Raw genomic sequence first — 19715 nt, 5'->3', positions numbered from 1 at the left:
GATTTGACTATCCGGTTCAATCTAGTTCTGCAGGTCATCCAAAACTTAGGCCACTCAATTCATTTCGATTTTAACATATTTGATTCAATAATTAAATTAGACCGGTCGACGATCGAATTTAAGATTTTTTTCAATACGCAGGTTGGATAAACAAACATAAATGGCAATGCTAAGATCTTTCTGTAATCAAATTTATAATTGAAAAAATTGTTGTAAATTAAATTTCATAACAATAATGATTTTAAGTGATCTGCCCATGCCTTTGGTAACATAGTTTGCTTTACGGTTGAATCAACCAAGATCGAAAAACCATATTTAATTATAGTCGAATTCTCAATATCATCGATTTAGTTTTACGGTCAGCAGAAGGCCAATAGTTTGCTAATGTACTGTTTGTCATACATAAATATCAATTGTTTCAGAAGGCACTGATCATATAAACAAAGAATTTACACCTATCCAAGAACAGGTAATTGCACCTGAGCCTTGTTAGATCTTTAACAAGAACGATTAATTGCATCCGAGCTGCTTTGTCGAGAACCTCCTTAGATCTTCACCAAGAACAGTTAATTGAATTGCACCTGAGCTGCTTTGTTGAGAACCTCATTAGATCTTCACCAAGAACAGTTAATTGCACCGGAGCTGCTTTGTGGAGAACCTCGTTAGATCTTCACCAACAGTAGTTAATTGAATTGCACCCGAGCTGCTTTGTCAAGAACCTCATTAGATCTTCACCAAGAACAGTTAATTGCACCTGAGCTGCTTTGTCGAGAACCCCGTTAGATCATCACCAAGAACAGTGAAATGCACCCGAGCTGCTTTGTTGAGAACCTAATTAGATCTTCACCAATAACAATTAATTGCATCCGAGCTGCTTCGTTGAGAACCTTGTTGGATCTTCACCAAGAACAGTTAATTGCATCCGAGCTGCTTTGCTGCGAACCTCGTTAGATCTACACCAATAACAATTTAATTGCACTCGCTGCTTTTTGAGAACCTGGTTAGATCTTCACCCGAGCTGCTTATTGAGAACCTTAAACCTTAAAGCATGCATGTCAAGGGGAGCCATTAATCGCTATGCTATGAAATCCTGGACCTCCAAATGACTTGGTTTAACTTGGTTTTTATCAAAATCAAGAATTTAAACAACTAGTACTCCAGAGACTGAAGTATCTAATGAAGAGTAAGTATTCCATCTTGGATGAACTATAATGTATGGATGTATATAACAGGGAATGAGACAAGAGTTTACCTTTTTCAGAAACTTAACAATCCCCCATTAAGTCCCATGTCAAGGGCCCCATCTCTGTCCAAGATCATATCCTTATAGCTTAATAACTTTCTTAGACCAAGCTGTATCCACAAGCGGGCTCTTTACCATGAAGATGCTCAAATAATCTCTAAAGACATTCTGAAACAACAATTAAAATGATAAGAATACATAAAAAAACACAAAAAAAAAAAAAATCATATCAATTTTGACAAGGATGAACTTTTACCAGGCCACAACTAAAACCTGAAAAGAACCTGTCCAACTAAGATGTGGCAGTCTAAATGATAAATGAGGCAACCATTTCTAGAAAGGGTTGGTTCGAGTTCCATACATGCTTAGAAGTTAGAATTGAATCATATGTGGTTTAAGTTCAATTTTCTGTATTTTATACCCTTTTTGAAGAAACCTTTTTAATAAATACTGCTTAGTGTTAGTGAAGGTCCAACACATTGCACTTTTAAAATTATTTGAATTGGAATAGGAGTTCAATTGATGAGCAGTTCAAGGTTATTAAAATACATTACTTAAGGACTTGTTGAAAGTTTGGTGGACCTAGGATGAGTAAAAAGGTGTATGGTTAATCTTTGTAAAATAGAGGGATCATAGGTCTCTCAGAAGGTAAATAATAAAGAATTTTCTTTTTCAAATATGCTTTTAAGCACCCATCAAAGGCTTAGCCTCGTCCATGATTTCTGCCTGTTTCACTGTTTCATCAACTTTCTCACTTTTACTTCATATATTCCTTTCAGCTAGATTTAATGCAGTTTTGCCATCATTAACTAGTAAAACCCAGTCAATGTCATCCTATTATCGATTAGTTTCTTATCATTTCTATCTTTATTGAGTAGGGTTTCAGATCAACCTGCAATGATATTATAAACCTATTGTGTTACTTGCACTAAGTGACTTGTAATATTCATTTTACAAAGCTTAAGATGCTCAAGTAACTACTCGGCAAAAATTACAGAAGATATAGCATACCTCAAAAGAGTAATAACATTAGCACAGGGGAAACCATACGAGGATAGAGCAGCTTTGATGAACGGAACCAGAAGCACTGCAAAAGGTGCAACGAAACAAATTGTAAATGAGATGATAAACATAGGAGAATGGACAATGCTAAACCAATAAGAAACATTGTTATGTTATGATTTTAACATACATTTTTGTTGAGAATAACATGCGACAATGCTAAACCAATAAGCTTCAAATCACATTTTAGTTCCCATTTTTATAATGCAAATGCATTCATCAACATCATACAGTATCTGTGCCGACTCCAAATCTGTTCAAAGATTAGAACATGGGAGTCCTTAATCTTTAACCCTATCATGAGCAACAAAATTTTGTGCCAGGCAGACAAGGTAAGCCAGCTCGCTTATAGAGTGAAAAATCAACTTCTTTCTATCATCCACCTTTCGGTATCTTTTTACACCTTTCCATTAACTTTAACTAAGCAATGGTTTCTCAGTAATGTCTGTTTAGACAAGACCGGTATCTTTTGACAACAACAAGAGAAAAGATCAACCTATATTTATTGAATTTCTATCAGCAGAAACGATTCAATTGTTCTAAACAGTACAAAGATTCCGTTTCAGTCTCCGTTAATTTGTTGGTGGCTTTGCAAAATCATGAACAAGATCATTAACTTGAGACTTGAATCCACACAATCATTGCCAAAAATCTCTTCTGAAGCCAGATCAAATTGCGGACGAGCGTCAACTCTGTAGTACCACGCAAGAGCGCACACCCACGATAAGAAAAAGTCTTGGAACTGAGAACAAAGGTGTCGAACAAAGAGAAGGTCCGGCGTTTCTACATTTGGAACAGATTGACGACAACAACAGAACCAAGAAAAAGATTTATGTTCAACTGTAAACAACACAAACCCTTTTCTAAGGATCCATAGCAAAGGAGCATTAAGGAACGAACCATTCGAGCACAACGCAAAGGAATTCCAAATCGAACAAGACAAAATGAGGGGACATACCGGCGCGCAGGCCACGTAGGAGAAGGCGGCGAAGGCGCTTCGCCTGGTCATGCGGAGCCCTCCCGTAGCGGCGGAGACAGAGGCGGATTAGACACCGGCAACAGCAACACGCTCTTGGGCGTCATCTCCCAATCGATCGAGAAATCACACTCGGCCAAAACAGTGATCGACACTTTCTACATCGCGGGAGGAAAGGAAACGGAAGAAAAACCCGTACCAGTCTCTCTACGACTATATATATATATATATATATGTGTGTGTGTGTTTGTGTATATATATACATATATATATATATATATATATATATATATATATATGTTTGTGTATATATATACATATATATATATGTATATGTATATGTATATGTATATATATGTATATATATATGTATATATATATATATATATATATATATATATATATATATATATATATATATATATATATATCTTTGTTTATGATTTCTATTCAGATCTTTTTAGGTCTCAATAGTTTCTATTGACCTTTTCTAATTGTCACATTCACGGTCTCATAAGCACATATTTTGACCATGTTAAACGATTCTCTTATCATATCAATGTCTAGTAGGGAAAATGGACAAGTAGAGGATTGCCATATATCCATGTGTGTTAGCTTCCTTTGGGGGTGCCTTGAGGCAGCAGTAATAGGTGAGCAGTCCTATAACTTGAGATGCAGAGGAACCCTAGCAATAGACTGAACAAATCAGATGCAGGATGCCAATAGCTTGATTCATTTCAACACTAGCAATACTTGGAAACAGATTTCTCAAGCCACTAACAAAAAAAAAAATTAGAATTGCAGTCAAGAGTGAAGTCATTTTCCTTCTCCCAATCTGTCTGTATCAGCAAATCCCTTCAATTTCATCGAGAGAAGTCATGTTCTCGCTATAACAAAACAAAAACACAAATGGCAGTGATAATCACATCAGAGATTCTATTTGCGAGAACTTCATTTGCAAATTATTGCAAAAGGTATGTTCTTTGCAACCGTAGATAAAAGATGCATATGTGCACATGTAGGCTGCTACTTGGAACAATCTCAAAGGAGCCTTTGAGATAACATCTAATGATATATATAACTATAGCCAAGCTCAGAAGGATCCTAAAACAACTTTAACAGCATTACCAACTCTACAAGGCTTTCAGCACAACACATCCTCACATGTCTGCACAATTTAGATATCTCTTAATTTCTACAAGTTAAATATGTACGCAAAATAGAGCTTGACAGGTGGATTTTCAGCCATGTGAACCCGAGTCGACAATCGTCAAGGCCTTCGAAACCTATTGCCGATATCTGAAGGTATCTTGTTGCTCATGCTGGTCTGATAGCCGGACAAATTGGTTACATGTTGCACTAAAGGTGTCCTTTGAATGGAATGATAAAATCCAGCAGCTGATCTCGTATGAACTGGTGCAGTGGGATTGTGGTTGAGGGGAGAAGAACCTTGTCTTCCATGCAGGTAACCACGAGGAAGACTGTGGATTCCTGTGGGGCATGAAGATGTTGAGAGCGGAGAGATGAAGGAACGCCGCCTTGCAAATTCGAAGTCCCAATTATGCACAGGGGATGACAGATTGACAGCAGTGGTTGCTTGGGTTCGGTCAACATGTTCTAGATCTGGGGGACACCACTCAGGCATATCATCATCATCATCATCATCCCAGCAATACTTTCTTAGAGAACTGCTACTATATCTTGGGTCAATTGAACCCTGATCAGCATCTAAAGATGGTTGATCACATGACAGTGAAGTCCTGACTACAACCTTGTTATCTACAATGGGCTTCTGAAATTTTGTTCGTTTGGGACTCTCTTGATAGTAGTTTGTTGCCTCTCCCGGAAAATATGAAAACTGATGTCTTTGACTAGCTTCTATAGGCTGCATAGTAGTTGATCCATGAGGTGTTAAATTATGGCCCATATCACTTGGGAGTTGCTTATTGAATGGATGAACTTCTGAGATACGATAACTGGACCAAGGATATGTGTTTCCTGGGGATTCTATAAATTTGGATGTTGAACTGAAGTCGAATTCTGGTAAATCATCCACATCGACAGGGCTTGGACAGACACTCAAAGATTGTGGCAGCGACAAAGGTGGTCCAGGAAGAACAGGACTTGGCCCAATAACCATGGAAAATTTCTTTGGTTCAGAAACATGCCCAACAGGGATTTCAACCATGACAACACCTTCATTAGTTTCCTGCAAAAGAGAGTTAAGGAGAGCTAAGGAGAAGCTCAAGTGTGTACTTTTAGATGTACACAATCCATGAATAAAAGAGAGGCTGGATGCGAGGCAGCAATCCAAGAATAAAAGAGAGTTAAGGAAAAAGCTTAAGTGTGTACTTTTAGATGTACTAACCTTAGCCACAGCAGCTGCTCTAGCTTGAATGATTCGCTTGAGAACTTCTGGTGGCAAAGGAGGTGGTCCAGGAAGAGTGGTTTGGCTTGGTTCAGAACTTGTTGCAGGAGCTTCTGATTTTTTGAAGTGCATTATATAATTTTCATCCTTTGAAACACTTGATGTAGGGTCCTCTTGAGAACTTGAGAAAGGTTTTTGTGTTGTTTGTAGTCGAACAGGAATAGAACCAGACGGCATTGAAGGAGCTGACTGCATAAGAGTATCAGGATAACTACTAGGATAAGTTGAACTTTCGCTGCATGTAATGTTCCTCTGATGACTTTCTGGGAGCATTTGAGATGAATGCAAGAGAAGTGATCTTGCTGGTTCTGAACCAAGGACAGTTTGTCTTCCTTCGACAGCACACAATAGAGGATTCTTTAAGCATTCCTTCGACCTCAATTCCTGCTTTTGTGGAGGAGAAATTTGAACTGGAGCAATAGGAGAGTTATAAGGTAGTGAAGAGGCAATATGCAAGACACTAACTGATTTTGAACTCAAGTCAACAGATGAACTTTCTCTTGACTTGATTTCAGTTCTCATATGACTTGCATTGTCAGCATTATTGGACCTAGTTTCAGGTAAGTGTTGGCACTGCATACCATCATGTTGTCTTGTGCCTAGGAGAGTTTGTTTACTATGCTCATCCTGCTTTTTTAGTACTGGAGAATTTGTTTCTAGAATCTCCTCGGATGAGCTAAGTGCCTTCTCTACTAAAGAATTTATTTTTCTATCTGATGCTTTTGAAGCAGAATCCAAAGACTGACAGCCTCTACGCCATACAACGCAACCAATTAGAGAATTCTGATCTTCTTCAACTGCTGCCATGCCCTTGAAGAAACCAAATTTTGCAAGTATTGTTATTATGGTCTCACTTCGAGGACAGACATAAAGATCAATGCCAGGACAGATCTGTGCAAACCCTACCCTCTCACTCTCTTGGTAAACTTTAGCAACCTGTAATCAGATAAAATTTTGCAGTACCAACAATTTAATATGGTCAAAATTGCTAGTGAAAAACTAAATTCCTGACAAAGGTTTTTGGCATTACCTCCTTCATACCTGTCAGGCCAGATATGGATGACCCAGCTTTCCAACATAGGGAAATCACCTGAAGCACATGACATATTGAAGAATGCAGACTGATATCAGCATTCACCAGATAGAATAATTAATTAGAGCAATTTAAAAATTCTTGATTAGACACAAAATCATCATCGCAGAAAAGACTTTTTAAGTTTTCACTGGCTTATTCTTTCCGAGCATGGCTTGATGGTGGAAATATCATAACCTTGAGAATCAAATAGCAAATAGGTCTTAGAAATATGCAAATTAGACAATTGATCTATAAATTTTCAACACGCACTTGCAAATACAATAGTATGTTTAAGGAACTTTATGTTTAAGGAACTTGATTTTCTTGATCAATCACTTAAATGAAAGATTTCTTTACCAGGCATACTCATTTTAAATCCCATGCATTAGCTACATGATCTATAAATGAGACTAATCACAAAACCAAGAAACTCCTACATAAATGCATGTATATACAATGCATGAATATAGTCATTATGGAGCTTATAACAAAATGTTTCTTATTTCCAAATTAGTAACTTGTGCAAAATTTATCACAGGCACACTAAATTTAGCAAATTAGGTAGATTCTACAGATCATTTTGCAAGCCAGCTCTTGTCATTTACTGATTATTCAAAAAAAATCCCACCATTAAAGCACGTGTTCGAGAGCGAGGAAGCTCCTGAATAAATTTTTCAAATGCCTGCAGTCTCACTTTTCCTTTAACTTCCAAAAGGTCGCACCATCTTATATCTTGAGCCTTCTCACCACTACAAAAAAGGAGCAGTGAGAAGAAATAGCATGGAAAAGTACATGGAACACTTTTCTTCACAAAATATTCAGGGTGAAAAAAGTGGACTGAATGCTCCACTGAGATTTTCACTGAATTTGTGTAATACTGAGCATGAAGAGGACAACAAAGATCAGCTGTATCAATCCAATAACGGTCAGTGGTCCTTGGCCAGCATGGCATATGCTGTTATGCAGCACATGTACACTCCGCACGGCCTCCATGCCATGCACTTGCAGAGGCATTAGTTTTATAGAGTAAACCACCTTGACATACTCTTTTCACATTTAATTTATATGGAGATATAACTTCTTTGAAAGTTCTTCATACTGATTAGTTCGGTGTGTAAAGGAAGTTCTTGAATAATTTTTTGAGTTTTAGTTTTCGAGCTTAAGAGTACCCTGAAAAGCTTGTGAGTGACAAAAGATCAAAACATGACCAATGACATGCCGGACAACTTGATTAATGCTTAGTATTAATTGTCTAGATCAAAGTTTGTATTACATGTGCAGGACTTCTGGGTCTCAACCATATTTTGTATTTACCTATCACAAAAATTGCACATAGCATGGTTTAGTACCAAGAAGCATATAAAACTTCTGAGAAGCTAATAGCTAATATCTACAACCAATTATGATCATCACAACTGTTGCAAGGATTTTGCTTTTAAGGTTCTTTGGGTGTAACACTGATGCAACATGCGTTCCTAGGTCCGATAAATAGTCACTTTTGATCAAATTAGTAGCTTATCATGTTCTTGTATGACCATTTTCGGTTGATATTATTTATTTGCTAGATAACGACTTTCAGATGCTTTGTGCATTGCATATTTGACAAATAATGAACAGAACTTTCAGCACAATTTTTTTTGAATCAACCACAAAGGTTCAATCATGCAAGATAGCATAGGAGAACCAGCAACTAGTGGCTACAGAGGAGGTAGCCAGGTGGTAATAGTTGAGGTCGAGGAGGACGGACAGCATTGCTGAAGATGGTGCATGCATGTGAGGTGGGAAAGCAATGGAAATGAAGTTGAAGTGATACTGATAATGAAGCAAGTCACATGAGGCAGCAATGGAAACAATGGAGGAAGAGGAGATGGAAGAAATGAAGATGGTTAGAATATTATAATTAACTGTCATAAATTTTAAAAAGATATAACAGAAGCAAATAACTATTCACAAAATTTTGACAGTCTCTCGTTGAAGGTAGCGGATTAACAGTAGCAGATTGCAATTGCAATTGCAAAGTCTTTTTCTAGATTTCATGAGAAATCAATGTTTCAAATTGCAAATAAAGCAAAGGAAAGAGATTTTTATAATCAAAGAGAGAAAAATAGGGATTATATGTAAAAGGTCATTAATTTGAAAAAAAAACTCAAAGCAAAAAGGAACTTAAGATTCTTCTAGGGACAATTAGGGCATGATTTCAGCCGCCATGTAAAAGTTCTGTTTTGTGGATATCTTTTTCTTCATCTAAAATTGTCTGGTATAACAAAGGCCTCTCTCTTGCACTATCCTGTGTGAACACACATTTTGGTTACAATTCACTGATCATAATTCCTTTTAGTTGCTGCATAGAACTCTGAAATAAGTTAAAATTTAATGCCCGCCAATGACTATGATCCACTCCATCTTCAAACTACTTGCATTGGTGACTTTAAGATTCACACGGCTTACTCTTATGGATTTAGAAAAGTAATATACTAGACGAAAGATAACATAGATCCCAAAAAGCTTAAAAGTAACCTGCATGGACCATCGAGAAGTAGGCACCAAGAACAACTTGATTCCAATAGAATTTGTTGACTTTTGACAGTACCTTTATGGGGTTAAATGAAGGGAGATGATTGGTGATTTATACCACATAACTATAGTTCGAAAAACACACTGAGTTGCTCTTCTCCTTTTTTTTTAGAACATGCATATGAACAATACATTTAAAGGAGCACATACTTCTCGATGTTTATAATATGCCTGTAACTGTCTCTTTGAGGCAAATATACTATCATGGGGCATTAAAGTTGATAATTTCTCTTTGTATATATTCATAGATTTTTTTAAAAAAATAAAATGGTTCTCAGATTTCTGACTTATCTAATTAATTGGCATGGCCCTTGATATCATGTTTCAATGTTAAGCAAAAATTGATTTTCATGGTGGTATTTCTGATCCTTTTAGGGAGCCTGAAGGCTGCATAAAGCATTAAGATCTATAAGATTTTCATTACTCATAAGTTAGCTCATTTGGTTTCACAAAGAGGGAGACTAGTTGAATTTAGTGCAGTTACAACTGCAGAATAACAGCTCATCGTAAATGTTGGGCGTGAGTGAAATTATTTTTGAAAAATTGATATCAATCTGCAAAACCTATCAATTTTTATTTCTTAATCATCTTTGATTTAAATATTTGTTAACCCTTCAATATGGCAAAAGTGAAGTTCAAAATTTAAGTTGCACATGTTCACCAAATATTGACAGAGTTACTTGACCCATAATATCCAGCAACCTTTAAAAGACAAGTAATCAATCAGGTAAACAATGTAATGGTTGTTTTTTACCAATTTGATCAGATCTCCAGTTCCTATGAAAGGAATCAAAGGTAATTGCATGATGTTGAATTTTAATGACTCTAGAGAATTGAAGAAGCATTTAAATTGACAGATTTTTTTGATAAACTTGCAAAACTTGGGCAGATCTTTGGAGCAATGCTCAAATAACTCAGATGATTCAAAGAATTTTTTGATCAGTTTGTTTCTGGCCAACTTCTTAAGTAGTAATTTTAGCTAAAGGTTGGGAACGTTCAAGTATGAATGCCGGGATGCAGATATGTAAACTTTCATATTTAAAAAATTAAATGTACGAGAATCCTTGAATTAATTCCTTTAATAATTGAGAGGGCCTAAATATCAAGTTTATCATTCCAACACAATTCTGTGTTACAATGGCCCTTTAAATAATTTCCAAGTGGCAAGTTAACAAATTGCCCTGGCCAACCAGCAGACTGTGTAGAATACAAGGGATCTAACATAAGGAACAAAATAAATTGTAAAAGTATCATAATTAAAAGTATCATATTGGTTATTTTGTGGAACCTAATGTAAAGTTCTAATTTCTAACTAGATTAACTTGGACCAAAGCAGCTGATAAATAAACCCACTTCTTCCTATATTGCTTGAGAGGAGTGTCATGCCAAAACGTAATGATCTAAAATGGTCATTAGGCACCATGACAATTTGGGTCATGGATGCCAACAAATGGTAGGCTAACTTTTAGCTTGTGCTGACCGGTACAAGGGTGTGTTGATTGAAGATATGAAATCGTACCATGCCAAAGAAGTATTAGCACGCTCCCATGCCATTATATAGCAATCCTTAATTCAAACCGATTCCTGAGCACCTAAACTTTGGCACAATAATCCAATTAAATGTTGTGTATAAAACTATGATGTTTACACAACCTCCAGAACAAATTTGATTAACTTTTGAGTGCATTAAGTTTGTTATTAAACTTGAAATTTTTAATTTGATGGCTGACGGCTATTGATCTCAAATTAGTCTTCAGATCTTATACTTTTCAGTTTCTTGAACCTTTGGAGAGATTCAATCCAATTTCCAGAGTGGATTTAAGCAACTGGAACTAATTTAAAATGAAGAAAAAGTGTTTTAAAGCATTGAATTCTATTGAAAATATGATCTATAAACAATTTGCCTCTGGTAGCAACTAGTTCTTTATAACACGTGCAGTTAAGTAACCAGTCATTAAAGCTAAAACTACATTGTTTGTATAACTCAGCCAAACTATTTTAAATATTCTGCTCCAAATAAAGATGTCTAAATATCCTGAAAAATAAACCTTATTTTGTTATTCAAATTGGATTAAATATACAAATGACTCATCAGAATTCCCATAAAAAAATTTCAAAATGTTTCAATTTACATTGAATTTAATCTTCATTGGACCTTTCTAGATCTTCTAAAACTGATTTGATTGATTGAATTTGAATATGAGGCAACACAATCACCCATATGTTTGTATACTCAGAGCTCTTAAAAAATTAAAATGTTTTCTAAAATTTTGAACTTAGTCAGTTGGCACGTTAATTGATTAAAGATTTAGAATCATAAGGTTGTGCTGATTAGATGAACTGCCAAAAGAACAAAGAGCTATCATTTCAATAAGCTGGTAGAATACTAGATTTCCCTAGGCCTACCAACTGTTGGGTAAGTCAAGAGCCTGAAGATAATGCAGAATCTTTCAGTTCATTCCATGATAAGTAATTTGATAAAAGTAGACAATAGCATCTTATTACTTCAAATTTTAGTCATTTCAAATTATTCTAATGGTGGAACCATGCCATATGCTCTGACTTCACCAGAACTCGTTATTTGGAAGTCAAACCTATGTTATCTTAAGTCTAACATACAAATCCAATTAATTTGTAAGGTGAGTTCTTGAACCTTAATCTTATATAAAATATGTTTAAATCCTTCAAAAATATAGGCCACAAGATACTGAATCTCCAAACACATTTGAACACGACCAGCAATTATGAAACTATAGTCAGAGACTCTATCAGTCCCAAATATACCTCCACCAAAGAGCAAATTTTGTAAAACAAATAAAAAATAATACACAATGATCTAAAAATCACTGCATATTTAAACTACTAAGACCACAATCACTTATTAATTTAACTCTTGTTTTGATGTGCCTTTACTTTAAACTCTCCTAATTTTGGTAGGCTCTGATTTATACATGAAAAACCAAGTCTCTGAAGTCGGTTCAGATTAATCATTGGTAGCGAAACATATACGCAAAGTCGTAAACCTGCACAGTTAACTGCCACATTCCCTTCTTAAGTTCATTATTGAAGAGTGTACTACAGAAATTTTAACAAGGATTTCAAAACATGATAATTTAATCTTTGAAATTGGCAATGATGCTGTAAAACAACTGAATTCTTTGAGTCCTGGCTTTACCAAAGTTTGAATGACTTTGTTTTCAAAGCAACTTAGTTTTATTCGTAGTTGAAATGAAGCAAGGCTACTCTCCAAACTAGAGTAAAAAGAGTCAGAGGAAGAAGTTATGTTATTCAATTTGAATATTTGAGAACAATTAACCTTCATAATTCATCTCACTGATAGCATTCATGTTACTCAACGGTTTGCTTTCCTGAATTGTGCTTGTTTTAGTAACTAAGATTACCTTCAGCAATGATTATAATTAAACCTATATGATACTTTGAGAGCCACACCCACATTCACCTTTCTTAATTGTTCTTGGACATGCATATGGCTTAAGGGAATCTAATCACTTAAGAGCTACAAGCCTCCACGTATATCTTTTAGTTCCATGATTCCATCAATCAACTTTGTGCAAATAAGAGCATAAAAGAAACTCTAGTGAGACAAGTTAGTAAATCAATAAAATATTTGAGGTCTAGATAGTAAACCAACATAAAAAACAAATTCCATGTTAAGTTTTATCATAAAGTACCTATAATATGACCTCTTCTAACACAAGCCTTCACTCCCTTGAGACCTGAATTCAGTATACATCTGATTGCAGAATGAAAGATAGTGTACGTGATGAATTATAGTTTTACTCCTGTTAGATGGGAGTGCTTATCTCTGAGGTTAGAGGTCTTTATTTAATATGGTGAATCGAAACTTATTTTCTACTTTATTACTTAACCATCAAGTTACTGATATGAATGGTCACTAAAGTTTTATGTTCCTCTTCCTTTAGCAGAACTGGATCAATTTTATGGCAGCAGACTGCCAGCAACCATTGTGCATATTAAGATGATCGTGAGGTCAACATTAACAATGCTACTCTTCATGTACCTGCAGATTCTTGTGCTGCTTCCTTGGTTATTCATTAGTTCTGTTTTTGTGGCCTAATGTGGTGTCAGAAGCATAACTTAAGTTTTTGTTTTTTTATTCTTTATTAGACACCATTATCATATATTTGAAAGTTTAGTGGTTATGGAACATATGAGGCTGCAAACCTTCATATCCTTCTTAGTTAACCTCTCTTTGCCTATTAAAGGTATCAATGCAACAAACTTCCATGCGCAATATAATAGGCAATTTTTTTCATTTGTTTAGGCTGTGTACAATCCAAGACATCAGATTGGTTGCCGCTACATGGTTACAGCAATCTAGAGATTAGCCAATTTACCTCCCCTCATCATTCACAACAAGGTTTTTTTACTAATCTTTTGTTGAATTTTGAGCAGACTTTCTATTGACTACTTGTATACTAGAATTACATGGTATGTATGACATCCTTTGTAGATGACTACATATAAACTTTTTTCTTCTTGTGGTGCTTGGATAATTAGTATTCACATGAATTTGTCTCCTTAAAATAAGATTGTCATTTCCTACTGCACTCTTCCCGGATTCTGGTAATTCTATATGATTTTTTCCTTTGTTGCATTATATTTTATTGTAACCAACATGATGAAATCCTTCAAGCCATCAACTAGTATTTTGGGTTCCCATGCAGATCTCTCACCAGCTTAGGCTTCTCTTCCTAGTGTTATAGGACCAATTTCATAGGTAGCCATCTGATAGCCATCAATGTATTTTGACGAATTAGCAGAATTGCTCCATAGCCAACCCATGGAATGCATGTGTTTGGCCATTGCAATTCATGCTATCCAGCACATTCCTTACTGATATGGTACCAAAATGAACTCAGACTAACATAGGGCCAGCATGGCTCATAGTCCATACCAGCTCAAATGCAACTCTTGCGGACCCATGCCAATCATAAATATTTCATCTCTTCCATAAGATGAAACTAAAACCCTCAGCCAACTCCGAACTGACAAAGAAAAGTCCTGAGTGGTGATGATATGGGTCACATGTAGTGTTTTCAAAAGGCACTCGGGCGAGGCAAGGTCCAAGCAATTTGCAAAACCTCCAGGCGAGGCATTTCAATGGTGTTTCTTGGGCACTCACTTAAGCCCAGGCATTGGGCGACTCGAGCGAGCACCCAAGTGACGTTGAGTCTGGGTTCAAGCTTGATTTGATTGGAAGAACAAGTTAGTTCAATTGAACAAACTAATGTATCACAACACAAAACCCACGTCCGACCTAGTGAGACAAACCCGAAGTGAAACCAAATGTCCGTCATCGGTGCGTCGCTACATTCATCCACAACTTCATCCGCTGCCCTCTCCTTCCCCCATCTTCCTCCACAACCACCGGATGCTCCTCTTCTCGGTTCCCTCTTTAGAACAGTTTAGCATTGGTTAGAACTGTTAAGCACCATATTGATCCACTCTTTAGAATTGTTTAGCACCGATTAGAACCATTAACATTGGCTAGAAACCTGTTTAGCATATTTCTGTTTAGCCATATATATCACATTGATATGAAAGCATTACAAAGATGTGTCATTGTTTATATGATTTCAATTTGATATGTCATTTTTATTTTTATGATCATATTTATCAATCATAATATATTATTTAAAATTTAATATTCCGGTGTGTCTCGCTTTGCTCGGGTGGGTGTCTAGCGTCTCAAACATTTCGGGACCTTAGCGCCTGACGCTTTTAAAAACACTAGTCACAAGAGCCTATAAACTAACATCATAACAACTAGTGCATACCCTCTCTGATGACTCTTTGCATTTCAAGTCAGTATATCACTCCAAAATTTACCACATCAACCAAAACTAGTTGTTAAACTCAGTACAAACTCTACGAAAAACTTCGGTTTCTAGAGAAAGACTATGCTAGCATAAACAAATGAGTTGAATAGACATGACAATCCATGGAAGAGAATCAAATCGTTGAACGTATATGTAAATATACTCATATGCCACAGTAAGATAAGATTCAAGTAAATTAAGGAACCTCTTAAAGAAGGCAACTGTAGACACAGTTGTGGAAGTGTTTAGTTGAAGTGACCCATCCCACAGCTTTTCAGTATGAACTGAAGAATTCTTTTCAGCAACAGACTTGATCTGTTCATCTGAATTATGAGAAGGCAGATCATCAGAAAACTCAACTACTGAAATTTGGCTCTCTAGGGAATAATTTTTATTCTTGCGTTTTGAATCATCAGTATCTTTCAAAACTATTGTTTCAGAAACCATTAGAAATAATTGTTTCAAAACTGAACCATTAGAGCTATTATTTCAAAACTATTCATAAGCCACAGAAATATGTTTTTAATCATCTTATAAATGTTTTTTTTTCATGATTAGAAGAATCTACAGGAACAGATGTGTGATTCATGACTTTCTGGGTCTGCTCTTTATTGCTAAAATTTAGGTGGTTAAGATGATTACTTTGTGTTATGTAGGTCCTAGGATTCTGGTGAGAACCACGATCCTCTTTTCCCTTGTTGACTGAATATGATTCTGCAGAATTTGGAGTGTCTTTTGTGGTACTACTATCATCAGCAATATCTGTATAGTGACAACAGCCGTTTGTTCTAGTTATGTCACTTTCTTTGAAATCCTTAACAAGGCTTTCCCCATCCAAGTCAGAACACTTATTAAACAACTTCATTTTGGATGGTTCAACAGATTGTAAACATGGAGAAGGCATAGAGCATGAAAGTGGTTTACTTGTAAAATCACGGTTCTCATATCCTAAGTTCATGCCAGTATATGATCCCTGAGCAGTCAGATATGCCTCCGTGCAACTTATGTTTTGATTAATATGGCCCAGATTCATCCCAACGTATGACTGCAGATTACTTAATTCTGCTTGCCTGCCAATACCATCAGTGGAACTTCTTGCATCAGTTGAAACAGAAACTTGTGGAGCAGTTACATTTGCCATAACAAATTGTCCATTTTGTTGGAGTGCAAAGGAATCAGAACTATTATTTGCAGATTCCATAAAAGTTGCGCCTTTCATATATATGCTTCCTAATGTACTAGTCATACTACAAACTGGGTGGTCACCAAAGTGAGATTGTGCATTGGTAGGTCTTGAAGAAATAAACTCATTGTCATAAGGAAATCCTTGAGTTCTGGACTGAGAAGCCCCTAATGAAGGTGTAAGTCCAGGAAGTGGCAATGTTGAATCTGTAGGTGGCAGGTGCTCTATGTGCTGACTCAGATTTCCTGAATGGAACACGATATTGCATATCTTATTATCAGGAAGTGAATCCATATCTTTTCTTTTTCTAGATACTTCAGACATAAATTGTAGTTCTGAATCATTTCTGGAAGCCAATAGTATCAACTTCCTGAGAGGGACATCAGGACCAAGACGATTGTTGTTCATGCTTTTAACCAGAAAATATCAAATCCTGTTTTGTGAACTCTTATATACAGGATCATTCACCAGCAAAGAAGTCCATCCTACTGTGTGCTACCAAACTAAAATAAACCTTGCAACTGTTCCTGCATTCACAAAAATTAAAAGAAACCAAAATTAAGTCACTTCAAGAAATTAATTAGTAACAATAACTCCACAATAGAAACTAATATTCATGTAGCTCTACAATGTTAATGAAATGGTGGAAATGTTGTTAACAGGACAAAGACACTGTCAAAGGAGCGTTGCATCAGCTTCCTTAAAGAAGTGAAATCCCAATAATGAGCACAATAACCTTTGTTCTAGCATTATATTCTTAAAAATACTACAAAGTTTATAATCTCCCTACTGGTTTTGATCTCATTTCCTTTAAAAAAGAGATTAAAAGAGGTCTCTGCCTTTGTTTCATTAACCAAAGAAACTAATGCCATCATATGGAAATGATGGGATCTCAACTGGGTAAAAAGTAGCAATATATCCTCCATCTTAAATTCAGTCAAAAAATTTGAAGTATAACGGATGCACTTAGGAGTTAGGTCTATTTGATTTACAGAACTTGGCAGCACCTTCATAGTGGGTAAAGGAGAAAATTGACTCTTTGAATCTTAGGAAAGCTGGCACAGACTTTTTTGGGCATTGCTAACAAGAGGTTCTTCTATCATTAGAACAATATAGTGGTTACGTTTATTACTAAAATTGTTAAATAAATGATAAATAAAACCAACGTTGATTATTTTTATCAATGGTTGAATCAATCAACCGACAAATAGTTACACTTGAAACGAAGTTTGTACAGAAACCTACTTCTCAAGTGTCCACTATGAAATAAAGTTAATAATGAAAAAAGATGAAAACATATGATTGTACTAAAAGGCTAGATGTTGTTATGCTGCTTCAATTGACAAATTAGAGAGACTGCAAATGTAAATTGGAAAGGGCTAATGACAGTCAAACAAGCTCTTTTGACTACAGCTTCCAATTTGAGATTTTTTTTAGACTACTAAATGACAGGAATTTCCCGGAGGTAAATTAGAAAAAGTTCTACGAAAGTTGTCAGTAGCCTAACACAACCCTCACCCTTTATTCAGGCATAGAACCTGTTATTCAGAATCACATGCAAAGTTGTATACAGCACCGTAAAGGATTTAAGATGGAATTTTATCAGAGAAAAAAGGCATAATCATTTTTAGGCCAATTGGCAGTTCTATCCTTTAACTACATCTCTAATCTGTATGTGACTCATGGTATCAACCTTCACTTAATATCTTCCTTTCCTCCCTAAAATAACTATCAGCTATATGCAGAATTTCACATCGTTACCATCTGCCATTCTGGAATCACAGAAATGGAAAACATAGAGAGATTTCATCACAATGCTTCGTCTTTCAACCTACAAGATCTTGATCTGCATAACCTGGTAATTAGAAAAGCATATTCAGTTCACTATGAAGTTCCTCTTCCTCTTGAACAAATATATCAGTCGTTTGTCTATTATAAACGTGTTCTGAATCTAGATTCTACATCTGAACATACAAGCAACGGTTGATGCAATATACGACCTAGTAAAGAGCGAGAGGCACCTAGAGTTGTTCTAGTTCAGTTTTAGACATCTTCGTTGCACTTCTGGACTCACTAGTTGGGTAAGGATGGAAAAACCCTAACCAAGGCTCGCAAAACACCACAACTTGGGCCAAATTCTGGGTTACATTACAAAAAATCGGTCAATCCCGATCGGGATCCACCGTATCCAGCCAATTTTCAGAAATCCATCCCCGTAACGAAGAATAGGAGGATGAACAAGAAGTAGAACGGCAAGAACCCGAAAGAAAAGAGACAGAGAAGGAGATGTAGGCAAGGTCAGTAGCAATCACGACTGTCACGGACGATAGCTGCCACTGTAAGCCGCTATGGTAGGTGGAGAAGGAGAAGAGGAGGAGAAGACATACCGCCAGTTTCGCCGCAGCGAGGTGCCACCTCGAGACGCAAGAGTGGGAGAAGCGACGAACTCCGTCCGCTAGGGCAAAGTAATCGAAGGCAAAAAAAACGTGATTTAATGGTTTCTCAATTGGCTTTTTTATTTTTTATAAATAAGTTTTTATAGGTCAAATTTGACTTAATTTCATCTCGATTGTATTTCAACTCAATTTTTATAATTCAACAAAAAGAATAATATAATTATACATATAATTATTCAATTAAACTATATTTAAATCCAAATTAACATAAGATGAATCACATCAGTTCATCTTAACTTTTAAACTATGGGTTCTGTCAAGCGATTTAGGGGATTAAGTATCCCTTTATTATTTTTGTTTTAGTTTGTTGTACGTCATATAAAAAATTAGATTTCTATATGATGTTTTCCTGTTCTCGTTATTTGGGTTTTCCCTTTACCTTTGTGTTATTTGTCATTTCAAAGCTTAGAAATAATATAGTAATATGATATTTACAACAGGACAACATATCATTCTCCTTAATGACGTTTCATATTTAATAGATCTCAGGTTTGAGTTTGAGATCATTTCCGTCCAAATATTATTATTATTTTTCATAGTTAGATAAACTAAAGTCAACTAATACTGACTATGATTATCGATTGTTATTCTAAAAAATAAAACTAAAGCCGATATGTATAAGAGATGGTCCAAGGGATGATTTGAATGCTCCTCATCGGTTAAGATAAATTTGGGTGGGCACTCTAGCTCGGATAAGGTGATTTACTTTTAACATCTATGATTAATTTCATATCGAAAATAGATATGATTAAGATTGACTTATAAAGATTTGATGAGTGTATTACTATCAATTTTAGCTTAAAGTATTTTGATCAGTAATTTAAATCAAACGAAGTTGATAGACCAGTTAACCC

The 19715-nt window shown here is 35.8% G+C and overlaps 1 protein-coding gene and 1 long non-coding RNA gene across 3 annotated transcripts; both read right to left on the bottom strand.

The window, feature by feature from the left end:
- Positions 1 to 356: 356 nt before the first annotated feature.
- On the bottom strand, positions 357 to 3462 carry LOC103996380 (uncharacterized). The gene is made up of 4 exons (XR_672593.3): positions 3264 to 3462; positions 2255 to 2330; positions 1253 to 1411; positions 357 to 1040 (listed from the first exon to the last, which is right to left on the bottom strand). It is a non-coding gene; the product is annotated as an uncharacterized LOC103996380 (long non-coding RNA).
- Positions 3463 to 4311: 849 nt separating this feature from the next.
- LOC135585250 (uncharacterized) lies at positions 4312 to 18891 on the bottom strand. 2 transcript variants are annotated; one of them, XM_065080185.1, is made up of 8 exons: positions 18793 to 18885; positions 18167 to 18260; positions 15865 to 16932; positions 15428 to 15545; positions 7413 to 7533; positions 6740 to 6799; positions 5650 to 6645; positions 4312 to 5490 (listed from the first exon to the last, which is right to left on the bottom strand). In XM_065080185.1, the coding sequence occupies exons 3-8, from the start codon at positions 16811 to 16813 to the stop codon at positions 4552 to 4554; spliced, it is 3183 nt and encodes a 1060-aa protein (XP_064936257.1). In that variant the 5' UTR covers positions 16814 to 16932; positions 18167 to 18260; positions 18793 to 18885; the 3' UTR covers positions 4312 to 4551. The 2 variants fall into 2 exon arrangements, with proteins under 2 accessions (XP_064936257.1, XP_064936256.1); XM_065080184.1 differs by lacking the exon at positions 18167 to 18260 and having other exon boundaries at positions 18793 to 18891.
- Positions 18892 to 19715: the final 824 nt, after the last annotated feature.

Source organism: Musa acuminata, chromosome BXJ1-8, assembly GCF_036884655.1.
Source record: "Musa acuminata AAA Group cultivar baxijiao chromosome BXJ1-8, Cavendish_Baxijiao_AAA, whole genome shotgun sequence".
Lineage (NCBI taxonomy): Eukaryota > Viridiplantae > Streptophyta > Magnoliopsida > Zingiberales > Musaceae > Musa > Musa acuminata.
This window is presented reverse-complemented; position numbering and strand designations above follow the sequence as displayed.

Coding starts and splice junctions, on each gene's coding strand:
- LOC135585250 (XM_065080184.1), bottom strand. CDS start 16,813: ATGAACAACAATCGTCTTGGTCCTGATGTCCCTCTCAGGAAGTTGATA. Junction 15,546..15,864: donor TAGGACCTACATAACACAAA/GTAATCATCTTA, acceptor CTCATAATTCAG/ATGAACAGATCAAGTCTGTT. Junction 5,491..5,649: donor GAGCAGCTGCTGTGGCTAAG/GTTAGTACATCT, acceptor TCTCTTTTGCAG/GAAACTAATGAAGGTGTTGT.